The sequence below is a fragment of the Nipponia nippon genome, unplaced genomic scaffold, assembly GCF_047370975.1.
Source record: "Nipponia nippon isolate SJK-2023a ecotype South Korea unplaced genomic scaffold, ASM4737097v1 scaffold_5, whole genome shotgun sequence".
In the NCBI taxonomy this organism is placed as follows: Eukaryota; Metazoa; Chordata; class Aves; order Pelecaniformes; family Threskiornithidae; genus Nipponia; species Nipponia nippon.
This window is the reverse complement of record NW_028262369.1, coordinates 39,712,867-39,729,045: the sequence shown is the minus strand read 5'-3', so window position 1 is coordinate 39,729,045 and position 16,179 is coordinate 39,712,867. Positions and strand designations below refer to the sequence as shown.

Sequence of the window (16,179 nt, the reverse complement as noted above, 5' to 3'; positions counted from 1 at the left end):
GACTAACTCAAAACAGAAAAACGGGATTTTTCTGACTCTTCCTAGTACTATGCAGTATTCGCAAAGAATAAAAACCGAAAGCTTCTGTCACTTAAGGTAATAATGAAAGGACAGTCTCTGGAGTCCTGTAGTAATGGCTTCTAAACTTCCGTGCGGCTGTCTATTCAGATACTTTAAACTCTAAAATCCTGATTCGTTGCTTTCCCTTCATGCCTTATTTTCTATTAGCAAACTAGAAGAAATATATATGCAAAAGTGGGTCGTGCTCCTGGCTGCTGGGCGTTTTCCAAGAAGCCCCTCCAGATCTCTGCTGTGGGATGAGCTCTTAATTTTAGAATTGGAGACATCATTCTTCTACCACGCTTCGTGCTTTGCTTTGTATTTCTGGCGTTGTCTGTCCTCCTAGAGCAGCCAAATTAAGTCCTGCGTTTAAGAATATTTCGTTGCTATGTGTTGTTTGACTGTTTGTTTTCTGATTCTGAAAGTATTTTTTTGTATAATTCTTTTTCCTCAAAGGTGGCAGAAGGCCTGGTTCAGAGAGACGGAGATTTTCTGATTAGGGATTCTCTCTCCAGTCCCGGGAACTTTGTTCTTACCTGTCAGTGGAAAAATACTTCTCAGCATTTTAAAATCAACAGAACAGTTCTAAGACTCAATGAAGCCCACTGCCGTGTTCAGTATCAGTTCGAACTTGAAAGTTTCGACAGTGTCCCCGGCTTAGTTAGATACTATGTTGGGAATCGCACACCGATATCAAAGCAGAGCGGAGCAATTATTTTTCAGCCTATCAACAGGACTGTGCCTCTCAGGTATCTAGAGGAAAAGTATGGTGTAACTCCAGTCCAACAAAAAGAGCCAAGTATCCCTGAAGGAAAAACAGAAGCTGCAAAAAGGCTGAGTCTTGGTATACCCAGCATGCAATCCCCGGAGCAGAGCGTACTCAGAGGAAATCTTTTGAGGTACTTTAATTTTGCTGTCCTTATGGAGGGAAAGGAGGTAACTCCATCAGCTCCCGCTGTAGGTGATGTGATTTTTCACTCTGATTTTAGATGGAAGACTAGGCGTGAGGGTTTGCCGATTTTTAGCAAAGGATTTTTTAGGGCCTGATTTTTGAAACTTCCTGACATTGTTAAGAAGATGCTAACCACTTTGTGGTTATGGGGTTGTGTGGTTATGGTTATATATTTTGGTTATATCTTATGGTTATATCTTTAGAACATTTAAGCTACATTAAGGAGGTGAAATAAGTGGGAATGGACGAAGCCGTGATGCAAGTGGCAAGGCCGCACGGAGTCTTCACCCATCGTGTGACCCAGAGCACGCCCCGGGTTTACGGGGAGGCTCTTAGCCCTGCTATTTGCATTACAATAGTGACAAAACAGTGCTTCCTGAGTGCCATTTGATTAGCCTAGCAAAACAAAGTCATTCCAGCAGACAGGTAAATGAGTGCAATAATCAGATTCTGAAAATATCTTTGGAAAAACAAGACGTGTGTCTGCAGTTCCAAAGGGACTAGTTGCTTAAAGATGTTGCGGCTTTGGCTCTGGTTCTCCATTTGTGAGTTGATGCCTACTGGGGAGAGGGAGGGGATAATTCATGTGAAATCCACAGAGCGAGAGCGAATGTAGACTCTGGAAGCACAACAGCAGTGCAACTTGTTCTTCGGTGACTTGGCAAATCTTGACTAATATAAGACAAAGGATTAAAATAAAATCTTGCTGCTGCTCCAGAGAAGTTTTTCTTTCCATATTTGTCTTCTGCAGTAAAAATCCCAGGTGTGGGATAATGGATCCTAATTTCAGTGTCCAAAATCAAATGTTCCATTAAAAAGTCTCAATGTTCAAAGAAACACCCTCACGAATGCTGCAGGGTTACACATACTATAGCCCATTTCATTGCTACCACAACAGCATGAAGTACCTTTTATTCTTATAAGCTGCCCAAGTGGAAAGCTAATGATCCTTCCCCTGGTTATGATATATTCTGGCAATTAGTTATGTTTGTTAAGTGTGTTGGCTATATTGATATGTTTTTGTTTGCATTTTTGTTTACCCTAGAAACAAAGAAAAAAGTGGTAGCCAGCCAGCTAGTTTGGATCACGTTCTGGAGAAAAGATTCCCTCTAAAGGCTCACCAGTCCGAGAGCTATCTGCTAATAGGTATGTTTTGTAATGCAATGTTTCACACTTAGAATCTGTGTGCGCCCAGGTGGTCTGTTACACTTCAGACCAAAGTGAGACTGTTGAATGTTCTGACTACTGTACGTACAGTTGTATTTAATGGCCAATGTAAGTTGTGTTAGCATACTGCTTGCTTTTTAAGTCGTTGGAACAGGTTTTTATTTACAACGCACCAGCTAGTCGAGTACCTTAGCACACAGCTCAGCAGGCTTCCACGTCAAAAAAATGACAGCCACAGTCGGCATTAATATCCTTTTTGACAGTATTACCTTTCCTCACTTGTGCTTTACAAGCACCAGTTTTACTCGTGTCATTCTGACAGAAGTCTGTTGTGTTTCACGGAAATCCTGGTAACTGCTTTTTCTCAGGGTAAAGTATGCAGATGCGGTAGCGGTCCTCACTGGGAGAAAAGCGCTACCATGGCTTTTGTGCCCAGTTCTGTCCTTCTGTCTCTCTCCCCCCGCATCCGTTTTGCTTTTCGTTCCTTTCACCACCTTTGCTGCTGTCTGGTTCCACGGCCACCGTCATTGTCTTCCTCCAGTGATACAAGGTGTACCAACACTTGATTGGGGGCTTTTTCTTTCTCAGACTCTTCCGAGGTTTGAGCAATTGCTTCCAAACTAACATGCTGTGTAAGGAAGCTCGCAATGATGCGTCTCTTCCCATGTGGAGAAATTCTAGTGTTTGACTTACAAGGCTGCGAGTCGTTTTGAATATGGTAGCTGTTAAAATTTATAGTGCCTATTGTGGAAAGACTTCTCAAAACAAAGATAATATTAAGTATTTGTATAGTGAGACTGTATTTTGACAGAAAGGGTGTGCTCCGGTGCTTAACAGTGGGATGGACAGACATTCATAACACAAGTTTCTGTCCATCTGTAATTGAATTGATTATCTTATTCCAATCCACGGCTGCAAAAACTTTTCTCTCGGTACTATAACAGTTAACCTGAAGAGTACTGCTGTGCATTTTGTCGTGGGGTCCTCTGAGCACGTTCTGGTGTCACACTACTTCTGAGTGGTGACAGGCTGCGATTTGCAGGTTTTGTTGTCTGCATAAATTGAGAGCCAGCTGGAAACAAGCAGTAAAGCCCGCATGATGCAGCTGGCCACTTTGCTACAGATACCAGCAAAGGCACTGAGAACTGCAGACTGGGAATGTCCGATACAGCGTTCGGTCTTATATTGGGTGCCGAGGTTTGCATATGCAACGAGTGCAGGATGAGGCATAGATACACAGAAGTATATGGATGCGTTTCTCCAGCTCTTCAAATCAGCTACCGTTTAGCAAAAAGATAAGCATCCCTGAAATTCATTCCTTCCATACCTTACTGCAGGTTCAGGCTTGACTTTGGGAAGCTTTTCTTTCATCTCAAACTTGTCGTTCTCAGAAATGACTCATCTTTTATGTGGTGTGGCTGGAAGTTTCTGCTTTTATAGCGGAGATCAGGTTACAAAGAAACCTCCTATTCCAAGCCATGGAGACTATCCAGCTCTGACAGTATAGCCTATGTATGCAGCAGGGACTGGAATTATTGTCAGCATTACCACAGAATAATATTATGGTGCAGCTGTTCTGTGTATCTGGGATTTGGGGAGGATCAGCGAGTGAATGGAATTTGCTGGCTAGCTCATTCCTCGAAATATAATTTCATATACATTTTTGTCAGCAAATAATTGACGTGATCTGACAACATTTTCCTCAGGAAATAACATTAAGAGATGAACCCTGGGATAGGCATCAGGAATTGTATATGGTTTGGCCTTCTAAATTACTGTTTTCCCCTGCAGGTTCAAGACATCCATCTCGATTACCTGAAGCAGATGCCGACTCCTGTCCAAGCTCTCCTGCATTTAGAACAGGCAGTGAACCTTCTCTAAGCCCCACAGTTGCTCAGAAAGTCACCGCTGAGTCACAAGTCGGGGAAGCTCTTAGAGGATCAGACAGCCAGCTCTGTCCGAAGCCTCCACCTAAACCCAGCAAAGCACCCCTGATGAAGCCCCCAGATTCTCCTTTGGCTTCCCACAGTTCAGAAGGACACTATTGTGAACTAAGCCCCGCCAGAGATCCTGCCGCAACGAAACATCATTTATGTCAGAAAAACAGCTATGTGGAACATCTGACAGGAAAGGAGAGGGGAACACACTCATTCAGGAACTCTGAAACAAACTATTTGATCCTGGAAGATGACGCTACAATGAACTCTGCAGATCCTTTAGAAGCTCCAACTGAGACGGCTGAAGAAGACAGCATCTTTTCTGCACCTGTTTTTGAGACAGTGTCTAGTTTTAAACCGAATGATTTTGAATCCAAACTACTTCCTCCTGAAAACAAGCCATTGGAAACATCAATGTTAAGAAGAGTTAAGGAGCTTTTCACCAACAACAATCCAAAGATTATCGCACAGCATATTCTTAGAATGGACTGCAAGGTAAAAAAAAAGAAAAAAATTTTTCTTGCAGTTTATTTTATATTTTGCAAGTTTAGACTTTTTTTAAAGAACTGATTTGAAAAGATTAATGGGTGGGTTTGCAGCTAATGTAATAAATGTGTTGACTTGCTTGCAGGAATTTTTAGGGCGTTTTTTTTTTTCCATTTGAAGAACAAGAATGTTAACAAACCCTTCGGACTAAAGGTCTCCCACCATCCTTGACTTCAGACTCAAATTCTCAGTGTTCCATGTATCTTTTTAATCTCCTATTGGCTGCTGTGTGTCTATGATTCAGCCTTTCTGCTATACTGGAGGAGAGCTATCTGTGCTGTAAACCATGGTGGAAAGAACTACTCGTGACAAGGAATAGCTAGTTAGCTCGCAAGGGCAGACAGCAGACAGACGTTACCTGGTTGCCGCACTGCTGGCTGTAACAGAAGACATTCAGCAGAACTTCTAAAAGGAGCTGCTCTTCTAATTCTTGTCTGAGTCTCTGTCTTACAGCTGGATACGCGGTGTGGGAAAATAGTTAGCAGGACTTCTGCATTTCTCTCCTGTGAGAGGACTGTATTGCTAGTGGAATTGTTTAGAAAGATGTAAAAACACAAAGAACTATTTTTCACAATGTAGCCTTTGTTCAGCTGACAGGGCTTGGAGATCGGCGACTGGGTCAGAAAGACAGAAGTCATCTCCTTATGAGATGATGACTTTGTGTAATAGAAGAAGTGCAACTGCAGTTCAGTCTGCACCGCTTTGCTGGGACGGTGAGTGCTGTACCTGCCACAGAGGAGCTAGAGGAACCAAGTGTCACGGGCCTTGTTGGGTTTTGGTGGTTGGTTTTTTTAAGAGCAGCTTGAGAAGCGACACGTGTGGCGCCTTACTGGGCAGCTCCGCTGCGGATAAGAAAGGAAGCGGGAAGGGTGGTGCTCCAGAAGAAACGTGGCTGTAGCGCGCTCCTAGTGCTGCTGCACTGATTGACACCGTGGGTCTGGGAAGGGGGCAGTTCACTGGCGTGGGATGGGGGCAGGTGGGTGCCGGCCAGCGGCTGGCCTCGGCCAACAGCAAGCACAGCTCCTCTCCTCAGTAGCAGCGTTGGCTGCTGCTAAGTGAGGCTTCATGCAGATGTGGTGACTCAGAGAAACTCGGCTCCACAACTGCTTGGTCTTGTCAGAGGTGATAGACTGCGGCTTCTTTACTATGGTTCCAAGAGTAGTAATAGCATTCTCTAACATTTTAGTTCCAAAATTCACCTTTTCCTCCTTCAACCTAATAACAATAACCAGAATGTTTTTTAATATATAGTTAAAGAGTATGTTGCTTGAAGGCATTGGATATGCATGCCTTAGAGAAGTAGTAAGGGTTTTTTAATGTATATATTATATTCAGTGAGCTCATTATTAGTCTCCTTATTTTAAATCCTATAAACTTTGGAACGGGGCCAAGGAAACTGGCCTGCTGGAAGTGTGGGAGCCTGTACAATTAATTAAGAGTCACTGAAGTGTTTTACAGAAACAGACTTTTGGATTTTGGAGCAGGAACGGTAACTAGCTGGGACATGTAGAGAAGTCTATGATGTTATCTTCATCTTGCAGCACTGAGCCAGTGACTGTCATTGGTAACTTGTTGCATACTACTGCACTGATAAGAACTGCATGATACAATGAGATTGGCACGTGAACTGGGCCAGAATAAATGCTTTGTACTGAGATCTGTGATAAGGCTGAAGTTCACAGGTCTTCTCCGGGCATCAGTAGCTCAGTTTGCCTTTTAAATAATGACATTTCTAATAATGAAAGAAGCACCCCTGTGGTAAGTGATGGAGCGAATACCTGCCACTTTGCGTGCCTGAGAGGGCTTTTTGGGACGAAGGAGTAGCAATCGGTGTGTCTCCAGGGGCTTCTCTCACTCCTGCGTCTCTAGAAGTGAAACAGGTTTCTCCAGCGCTAGGTTTTGTAGCAGTGAGGCTGCTTGTGTAGCCCCGATTGCTTTCATCTTTTCATAACCCAGAAAGCCTGCTGATGGGTGTATCAGAAAATAGCAGGCAGATTGGTTTGTAAGTGTGTCAACACACAGGCCTTAAACCAGCAGATAACCTCACGTTATCATATTAATGTGGTTTTACTTGTAATAAGCATATATAATTGTTACTGCTGTAACCAGTAGCTAATACTGTATGCATGTTTAAAAAGCAAAGACAGATTGGTGAGGGTGTCAGCCTTCATATACTGACTTCACGAGGCACTCAACGTTCAGTGTCCTCCTTAAAGTCCTTTTACTAATTAATCCTTACGAGGCCCCTGCGGTGTAATCCAAAAACATTCTGCGCAGTCGTCTTTTTAGAAACGAAGGCGGCGGAGCACATGCGTACAGCTTTAAGGCCAAAGAGCAGTGCCACCCTGACAAGGCCCAGGCCAAGAGAGCGTTTCCTGGAGCTTGCATATGAATCTCTCTGGAAGCGGAGGGCGGAAGTTTGATAAAGCATTTTGGTCACGCTTTTTGTATGTTTTTCTGATAGCTGAATCATGCAAAAACAATGTTATTGTCTTTTTGTGTAAGGCACTGAATGTGCGTAAGTTAATTTTTTCTTAGATGACTGTATTCTAGGTCTTAGATGACTGTATTCTAGTTCTTAGATGACTGTATATGCCCTACGCTAACCTGGAGGACTTCTATGTGGCTAGGGATTTTTTTTTTTAAGTAAGTTTCAAAACTCACGCACAGAATTTTTTTGCACTTGACAGGTGGCGAGGATACTAGACGTTTCTGACGAGATGAGGAGGATTATGGGAGTGAACTCTGGTCTTGAACTGATTACCTTGCCTTACGGACATCAACTGCGCCTTGACCTGATTGAAAGGTAAACGTTCCTGTTACTCATTTCCAGGGCAGATGGCCAGAAGATCAGAGCATTGCTACATCGCACTCCACATTTCCTCAAAGAATGCGCTCCTGCACGTTTTCTGAATTCATGCGTACAGAAGGAAATCTAGTGAGATGGTACAGAACTTCTTTTTTGCGTAGGAAAAGTTCCTTAAGGTCACGGGGCAACTCCATGCATGTAATAGAGGGAAAGGGGAATTGTATTCAAAGCAGGGTCCTTAGCGCTGCTGAACACCCTCAGCTCTCCTTCCAGAGCTCAGGTAAACTGAAGTTCAGGGGACCTGTAAGCCAGCTGAGCGTGTAAGTGTTTGTGGAAGGGACTGAAGGTAGCAGCCTTCTGCAGCTGGGGAATAGAGGATCTACTACAGTAAAAAAACGATCGACAAAGCTTGCTGTAAAACCTCTGCACAAGTTACGGGGGAACAATTAGGGCCTTCCATCCCTGATCTGGCTTTTCTGAGTCAGACTTCAGTAGTTTGGTTGCTGAAATTTAGGGGGAAGGTCCCAGGATTTGAGCGTGGGGGACAAAGGGAATTGGGGCAATTTTCCAGGAAGTGTTCACTCATTCATTGCTTGAGCAGAATTTTGTATACTAGTAATATCTTAGGAAAATTTATTACATTTATTGAAACACAAATTCAAAGCCAATGTATATCTATTCCAATAGTGGCGTTACTGCTCTTGATGCAAAGATGTTGGTAAGAGTAAGTTTGCTGGGCACACCAAGATACTGAAATATACCTTTGAATTCATCTTCTCTGAACACATGTTGAGCATAACGTATTATTAATTTACTAATTTGTAACCAGTAGTATAAATTGTTTCACTTCCAGGCACAACACCATGGCAATAGGAATAGCTGTGGATATCTTGGGTTGCACAGGAAATCTAGAAGACAGAGCAGCAACGTTAAACAGGATCATCCAAGTCGCGGTGGAGCTGAAGGACTCGCTGGGGGATTTGTATGCATTTTCTGCCATTATGAAAGCACTGGAAATGCCACAGGTAAAAATCTGTTTCTCTTTGTGTTCCAAAACATGGAGTTGTTTGATTGTTAAATTTAATTTAATTTATGCAGTTTCTTCAAGAGTAGAGAGATCAGCACAGCAACTCTTGTCACCAGCAGCGTACTCTTCCTGTGAATCGCCATGGAGTCAATAACGGGCCTTCTCTGTTTTGTTTGAACAGGTCACGAGGTTAGAACAAACCTGGACCTCTCTCAGACATCGTTATACCCAGACTGCCATTATGTATGAAAAACAGCTGAAGCCGTTTAGCAAAGCTTTGCACGAAGGCCAAGAGGAGTGGAATAGTGAGTATGAGCAGCACTGGTTTCTGTTTAGCCTTTTACCTCTCCCACTGCTGATCTCCCGTCTAGGGAGCCGAGGCAGCTGCTGTTTCGAGAGCCGTGCATCATACGTTAAAATGAGTACGTGAACTTGTATGATGCAGCATAAGACAATGAAATAGAAGGAAAGTCTGCCAGCCCAACATCGGTATAGGTGCTTGTGTGCACGTACCCACGCCAAACAGAACGTTCTGCCCAAACCCACGCTCCCTCTTTGTGGAGCAGAAACTGAAACGCTCTGCATCATCATCTTGCCTCAAAGACAGGAAAAAAAATCCGCTTCCTCCTCAGAGGAGGGTTATTTCTGGCAGATTTTGCTTTTTATTTGCTTTGCCTATGGGATCAGAGGATGAATCCTCAAATACAAAGAATGGACAATTCCTCTGATCACATCAGGTGCTCCTCCACCAGATTCTTTGCAGCTCTCGTCTCCCAAGGGGCACAAGGGGGAGATAACATTTCTCTAAGAGAATGGGTAGGGAAGGAAAATGTTTTTGCCTCACGGAATTTATTGGAATGACCCAGATGTTAAATGTGTTTAAAATCTCTGTGCCGCTGTCTGATAATTCAGCAGAGCCTTCTCCTGTAGCAAATACAGTTTTGCAGCACTAATTTGTCTTGGCCTTCTCGCCCAACCAGTTCACTGGGAACGGGGAGGACAGGTGTATTGAGGTAAGGTGCTAATTTGAAAGGTGGAAGACAAAGAGTAGTTTCCAACTTTGAGAATACTGCAGTTACAGTACCTTCTTCAATTAGCAGGTTTTAGACTGTCTGATGATCTGTTTGTTACTCTATCCCAGAGACCCTCAGTGCTCCACAGAACAACGTAACGGTGCCACTGCTGATGCCTCTCGTTACCCTGATGGAGCGACAAGCCGTCGTATTTGAAGGCACGGACCTGTGGGAAAGCAGCGACCAAAGCTGCGAAATCATGCTCAAGCACTTGGCCGCAGCTCGTCAGATAGCACAGAATGCAGAAATGTACAGCCTGACTGCAGAACAGATGCTGGAAGGTAGGGAGAAACAGCTGTGCGTTAACAGAACGTGTGGGGTATGTCTGGAGAGTAAGGTCTCCACTTAAGTAAGCGCCACTAAAAGTTAGTGCAAGAAATTCTTTCATGGGAGCTGAGACAGTAGCAAATGTCCGGCAGGAAACTCAGTCTGGGGACATCATCAATATTGTTGAAAAGCAGACAGTAAATTACTCATTGCTATAGTTCTCCAGGAAGCAACAGAGCATACATTTCTGCTAAACATACTCAAAGATCTCATGACGTAATATGCTGACCCGTCTAGCAACTGCATAGAAGTACAGTAAGGACCGAGGATAACTTCCCGTCTTCTGTACGATTTAACGTTCCTGCTACTCTGATTTTTGCAAAGGAAACACCCCCATCATAATAAGATTCTTTATTGCAGTGTAAGGTGCGACACCGAGCTCTTACTGCTTGTAGCCCGAAAGCAGCAACCTGTTAATCACGTGGCTTTGTATTTTAAACTTGCAGTGGAAAAGTCAAGGGAGGGGAGCGAAATGGAAGTATTTCTGCAGGCAGCAGCACGTATACCTCAGTCGTTATATTTAAGGTCAGGCTATAATGACAATTCTAGAGCATTAGAACTGAGCACAGGACAGCCTCTCCCAGTGTCCCTCGAGCCATCTGCGTGCTACTAGACTGTCACCGATGGAAAGGGTTGTCCCTGTCTTACTAGCTTGTTGAAATCCCCGTGCAAAAGGAAGGCAGCACAGTAAAGCTTATCTTATTTGGAGGGAATACAGTTTAAAAGCCGTTTCTTCTGAATAAAAAACTTGCGTGATGGCGATAGCGTGGGATTCTTTTTACTGACTAGGTTTCCAGCCAGATGAAGAGATGAGTGAAATCTTCAAGACGGAATTTCAAATGAGATTGCTCTGGGGCAGCAAAGGAGCACAAGTTAATCAAAACGAAAGATACAAGAAATTCAGCCAGATTTTAACTGCACTTTCCCGAAAACTGGAACCTCCTCCAGTGAAGCAGGTGGAACAATTAAGTATATAAGACTCTGTAATCACTATTTAAGTGATTGATATACTTGAAATAATCTTAGCTTTGGCAATTTTTGGCAATTTGATACTGCACAAACTTCTTGCATTTCACGAGATGTTTAGAACTTTTAACTGCACAATGCACACTTGTTTTAAAACTACTGATTTCTAAACAAATTATTTATTTACTGTGTCACCAAGTCCTTTAATGATCCCTTTAAACAGTTAGGTTATCCCTGTAAGACAGTCTTTCTGTATCTCCCCAGAGTTGCAATGTTTTGATAATGCCTAGGCGTAAGGGCACTGGCGTCTTAATATTAAAATGAAGCAAATAGTGTAAATAAAATGATAGATTAAGTATGTGACATTGCAGAAAATTTGTTGTATAATATTCCTTTAATGAATATAAACCGCTGTACATAGAATTGGGAATTAAGGTGTATCTTTATGCAAAATAATTTGCGTATTTGCAGGTTGCAGAAATGATCCTTTTTCTGTGACCACAACAGAAGGCTCAGATATGACTGCACCTCTGACAGCAGACAGTTACTTGTGTATGTGTTGGGACAATTTACTTTTTTTTAAGACGGCATCTGTAGTAGTTTGGCTTTTGCTGGAACCTGCACAACAGCTACGCTGCCAGGAACGAATGATGAAATGGCAAGAACAAACAATCCAGATAATTAAAATGCTTTCAGATATGAGTAAGTGTGGGTGTATGTATATATTAAACTTGCTTCATTTACCAAGGTGAATCACTTTGGTAAGTAGGTTTTTTTTTTTTCTTGGATGAAGGCGAAGCAGAAGCTGTTAGCACTTTTTATATAAACACCATGCACGCTGATTTCCTATTAAGAGTGCTTTAGCAGCAAATTCCACTTTGTCACATACAGAACTGGCGTATAAGCGTTATCCTCAGAAGTTGTATAAATATTTAAGCAAGAACTACGGTTAGAGCTGCACGCGCTCGTTGTCACTAAGCCCGTTCCTGGAGGAAGAGGTTAGTTACAGCATTTGAACGTATTTGAGGAAAGTAGGCTAACAACAAAACTAACACCAAAATGGCATGATCCCTTCCCCCCATCTCCAGTCACAGCAGAGTTTCTACCAGCATAACAAGAGGTTACAGACCTCACACTGAAAAGTCTCCCTGTCAATCTTAACAGAAGACAAATGGGGAAGCTAATTACTTAGACCATGAAAAGATTTTTTTTTTTTTATTCCATGAAAATATTCTCAACAGAGAACACTATTTTTAAACAAAGCATTTAACATTTAGGAAATCAACATGTGCACAAAAAAGGATTAAAAATTACTGGAAAATGTAAGATTCTTTAAGACAACTCACGTTCAGAATTTTAGAATAAGTGATTTATAACTAGCTGTGCAAGTACAAATGTTTTTTTCCTATGTTTAATAACCCTCATACAAGTTGCACTATCCCTCACGAAAGCAACCTGCCTCCAAAGGAAGCAAATCCTGGTTTTAGGAAAACAAACAGTAGCGTGAAAAGAACATTTAGTCCTTTACCAGGAAGTGTTCTTACTGACCTGCAAGGCTGTTAGCCAGGCAAACCACAGGCCCTTTAGCAGAAAGTACACAGATCACATTTCCTCCTTTTCTCTAAAATAAAAAAGCACTAGATTTGGGGGAAAAAAAAAAAAAAAAACAGAACAAAACAAACCCCACAACCCCCCCAGAACCCCCAAACCCAAAAAACCACCTAAGTAGTTTTGTCAGTATTGAGTAATGTCACGTTATTATATAAATAACCCTGTATACAAGCTCCAAAAATCTAAACTTTAGAGTTTAATAGCCCCCATAATACACTAGGTCAAGCTGTGTAATAGTGGTATACATAAAAGGAATAAACCTCTACACAAGTCACTCAAATTCAGTTTTACTGGTAGTACAGTTCCTAATAACACTGAAATTAAAAAGAATCCAGCACTGCTGCATCCCAATATTGCTTCAGACCCCAGAAAAACAGGATGTTTTGATTATTCTTTCCTTTCCCCAAACAGCAGGTGGCTGGGTCAACAAGCTGGCTTGGATACAAGTATTCCTCCCCCCAACATCTCTAGTCTAATTCTTATCACCCTAATAAATCAGATATGATGCTTTTATTAATAGAACCACAACGGGGAGGCAAGACAACATAAGCAATAGGGGCACTGCAGACAACTCTATTTACACGTATAAACATATCCAAATTTCCATTGTTTACAAGTAAAAGTGCACATAGATCATTACGAAGGATCACTCAAATTTCAACTGGTCCGTACAATGAAGCATCACCTGGAAATGGACTAGCACTGCAGTAATTAAAATTGGAACTTCATAGTCAAAAACTAAAAGACAGTTTCCATAAAAATATTCTAAAAAATATTAAAGTCAAATGAAGAGATACACGTTTCAATGTATAAAATTCATGATGCACCATGTATCCAGTAAAGTAGAGCTCTAGAAAACACCTACCGTGGCTACCTCAGCAGCTGCAGCACTGTGGAAAGAGCTGAGACGCAGAGCCCTTTGGGGGATACTGTGGTAGTGTTGGCAAACAACAGATTTAGGCACTCTAGTTTAAGGCAGCAGTTGAATGGCAAGTGGTTGACTTCTGAAAACAGTCATTAGCTCGCAGTGGTGAATCGCTCTGGTGGTGTTCCAGGTTTCCAGTGCTCACAACAGGTTACTGAAGTGCTGAAGATGGACCACAGTTCTAGGAGTTTCTCTTGATTGCATTGTAGGCTAGAGCCGAGATGTATTATTTCCCCAAATCAACACAAACACATTATGGTCTCTTATCAGCTATGCCAAAAACTGGAATGTAATGATGGTTGCAGTGGTATAGTTATAGCAGCATACATGGATACTGGGGTGAAACTCTAGTGCTGAAGATATTTAAACAAAATGATTTGTTACAAAATAAGACAAGCGATGATGGCAAAGTGTTACGCAGACATGCCTGACTGTCCTGGGCATGCAGGAGGAGGTTAAGGGCGAGCATGGAGGTGGCACAGGCAGACTGATACCTGACATCTGGTTCTAAATGACTGCCAATTACAATGGGTTGGACAAGAGCATGATTGAGAGAACCAAAACACAGCACAAGCTAAAATATAGTTTGTGCACCTGGGACAACGAAAATAAAGCAATTTCAGGAGCAGTAGCCTTTTTACTCTGGTAATGGAACTCTATTTTCCTGCATGAATTGAAAAATTTGTAAGACATCCTTACCTACGTATGGAGATGCTAAGATGTTAGTGACTAAATGTACGTCTGCATGCAGTCATGCAACTAGCTTTTCCCCTGGGGCCTCCCAGTCTAGTACCCACCCCCACCCCACCCCCCCAGCAGCTGCATGTAACCTCCTTCAAGATCTCGCCCATTTTCTCAGAAACCCGCTTCAGGAACCTGCAGTCCAAGAGGAAAAAGAAAAGAACAAAGTTACTGAAGGCCTTTAGAAGACAGAGGAGCGTGCTCAGTTCTAACAGGCCTTCTCAGTGGCTAGACATTAGCCTTGTACTTAATGCCACAAACTCTCGGTAGAAATACGAGCCACGGCTTTTAGATTAGCTCCTCTCCGCCCCCCCCCCCCACCCCCCCAATAATCAAGCAGTGCAATGCAGTTTCCAATCCTCAGCAATTTCAATGTACAGTAATTTCCCCTCACTGTTAAGACCTTGATTTCAAGCTAAACATGATGCAATTAAAAGACTTAGCTTACAGGCACAGATTAAGAATGTAAAATCATTCCCTTTTCAGGAGCAGAGAGGTTTCAGTAAGACATCGAGCATTACACGTGGTCTCTTTTTTGTTTGTTCAAGGTATCTAGAGTTAAAACAATGAGGTTGTGTCCAATACACAACATTCTACATTACAAGTACTGAAAAGGAAGGAGAGAGGCAGGTCAGTGGACTTTCTGTCCTTCTTAATCATAATGTTTTTTCCTGAGTATTTTTGTTGAGCTTTCAGAATCAGAAAACATTTTCCTGTTTAAGAAGTGAAAGCTGCCAAGTATTTGCTAAGGAAGGAAATTAATAATTTTCAGTAACTGAGTTCAGTTAGTTGTTAGAGGAAAAAACCCTCTGTTTTAAGCATAAAGTTTAAATCACAAAAGTGGGAACACTCGTTCTTAGAGATCTTTACGGCTAAGTAATTTTTCAGTTCTCTATAAAAACCAAAGTATTTATAGAAAAAGCAGGAATCCTGGTCTTTTGCAGTTTAATAGCTGAATTGGATTTAGTGCTTTGTAAAGCAGCAACACGAGATCAGTTAAACAAAGCAGAAGACTCTGGTCAAAATTACAGACCAGTGTAAAATGCGTCATTTAAGGCGGTCACCTCTGAAGAGAACTACAGCAAACTGACATTGCACACAACAGCCCATTGCTGACTTCTGATTTTCTAATGCTTTCCATGAACCTGTGTAAATTGCTATTTTTCCACTGTTCTCCCTGGGGAACGTAAAACTGAAAGCTGCCGGTTTACTGTTAGATATAGGTTACTGCACCTTTGCTGTTTTTCTCTAGCGTTACATCTATATATGATGTTGGCACATAGCCTTCCTCTCCATTATGTCTTCGAGCTCTTGTCCACCCATCTCCTTTGTCCTCCTCAATAATGTACAAAATTTCCCCTTCTTTCATTGCTAGAGTGCCTTCATTATGACCTGGGAAAACAAGAGGCAAAGAAGTCTCGATGTTCAGACAGAATTTCAAGTCATCTTTTTCCCAGGGCATAGTTTCCAGATTATATATAAACAGGAAGAACCAAAAATCTGTGCGAGAGAACATATGGTCAAACAGGCTTACAGACAAAAACCTAGTCCCATTTGTAAAGCTGAATATTTGCCAGTAGCTGTGCTAATATTTATCTTAGAACAGCACAAAAGTACTGCTCATGAATTAAACTGATTTATAAAATATTTCCACTGATCTTATAAGCAACTAGTTGCTCATACAGTTAATTTACTTTAAATCATTTTGCCTGTCTTCTCTGTAACAAATGATCCATGCCCTATAGTCAAGTTGCCTTACAGTCAAGGACTCATAGTGCGTGCTGTTAACCTTACCATCGAACGGATATATTGCCTTGCAATGTCCTATAGCTGGTAATGGATCATCATCTTCAAACTCATCATCGAACTCATTTGGATGCGCGTGTTGCTGCGGTGGGCCTCGAACTTCCTGATTTGCATCATCCGTGTAACTCCCTTCAGGGCTACAATGCAACAATCGGAGCGTGAGGACTCTGAATCAGAGTTCTTAGCGCTCAAACTCAGGACATCGGTGCATCACAGAAAGGGCAGACCGTGG

The 16,179-nt window shown here is 42.2% G+C and overlaps 2 protein-coding genes across 9 annotated transcripts in view; one reads left to right on the top strand and one right to left on the bottom strand.

Annotated features, from left to right (window-relative positions):
• BCAR3 (BCAR3 adaptor protein, NSP family member) overlaps nucleotides 1-11,566 on the top strand; it is a 113,124-nt gene extending 101,558 nt beyond the window's left edge. For all 5 annotated transcript variants that reach the window (XM_087730511.1, XM_087730512.1, XM_009468262.2 and 2 more), the window contains 8 exons: nucleotides 517-959; nucleotides 2,058-2,158; nucleotides 3,971-4,611; nucleotides 7,353-7,468; nucleotides 8,325-8,496; nucleotides 8,680-8,803; nucleotides 9,640-9,852; nucleotides 10,688-11,566. In XM_087730511.1, coding sequence (XP_087586637.1) covers nucleotides 517-959; nucleotides 2,058-2,158; nucleotides 3,971-4,611; nucleotides 7,353-7,468; nucleotides 8,325-8,496; nucleotides 8,680-8,803; nucleotides 9,640-9,852; nucleotides 10,688-10,875 — 1,998 coding nt within the window. In that variant the 3' untranslated portion in view covers nucleotides 10,876-11,566. The remainder of the gene's footprint in view (nucleotides 1-516; nucleotides 960-2,057; nucleotides 2,159-3,970; nucleotides 4,612-7,352; nucleotides 7,469-8,324; nucleotides 8,497-8,679; nucleotides 8,804-9,639; nucleotides 9,853-10,687) is intronic.
• LOC104015593 (formin-binding protein 1-like) overlaps nucleotides 451-16,179 on the bottom strand; it is a 96,279-nt gene continuing 80,550 nt past the window's right edge. Inside the window, exons 13-16 of one of the 4 annotated variants that reach the window (XR_015698605.1) lie at nucleotides 15,936-16,084; nucleotides 15,375-15,533; nucleotides 13,341-14,276; nucleotides 451-596 (exon numbers count right to left, since the gene is read on the bottom strand). Coding sequence is in view for 3 of the 4 variants with exons in the window: in XM_087730520.1 (XP_087586646.1) it covers nucleotides 15,355-15,533; nucleotides 15,936-16,084 (328 nt within the window). In the remaining variant the exon portion in view is untranslated. The other 3 variants (XM_087730519.1, XM_087730520.1, XM_087730518.1) reach the window with 3 other exon arrangements.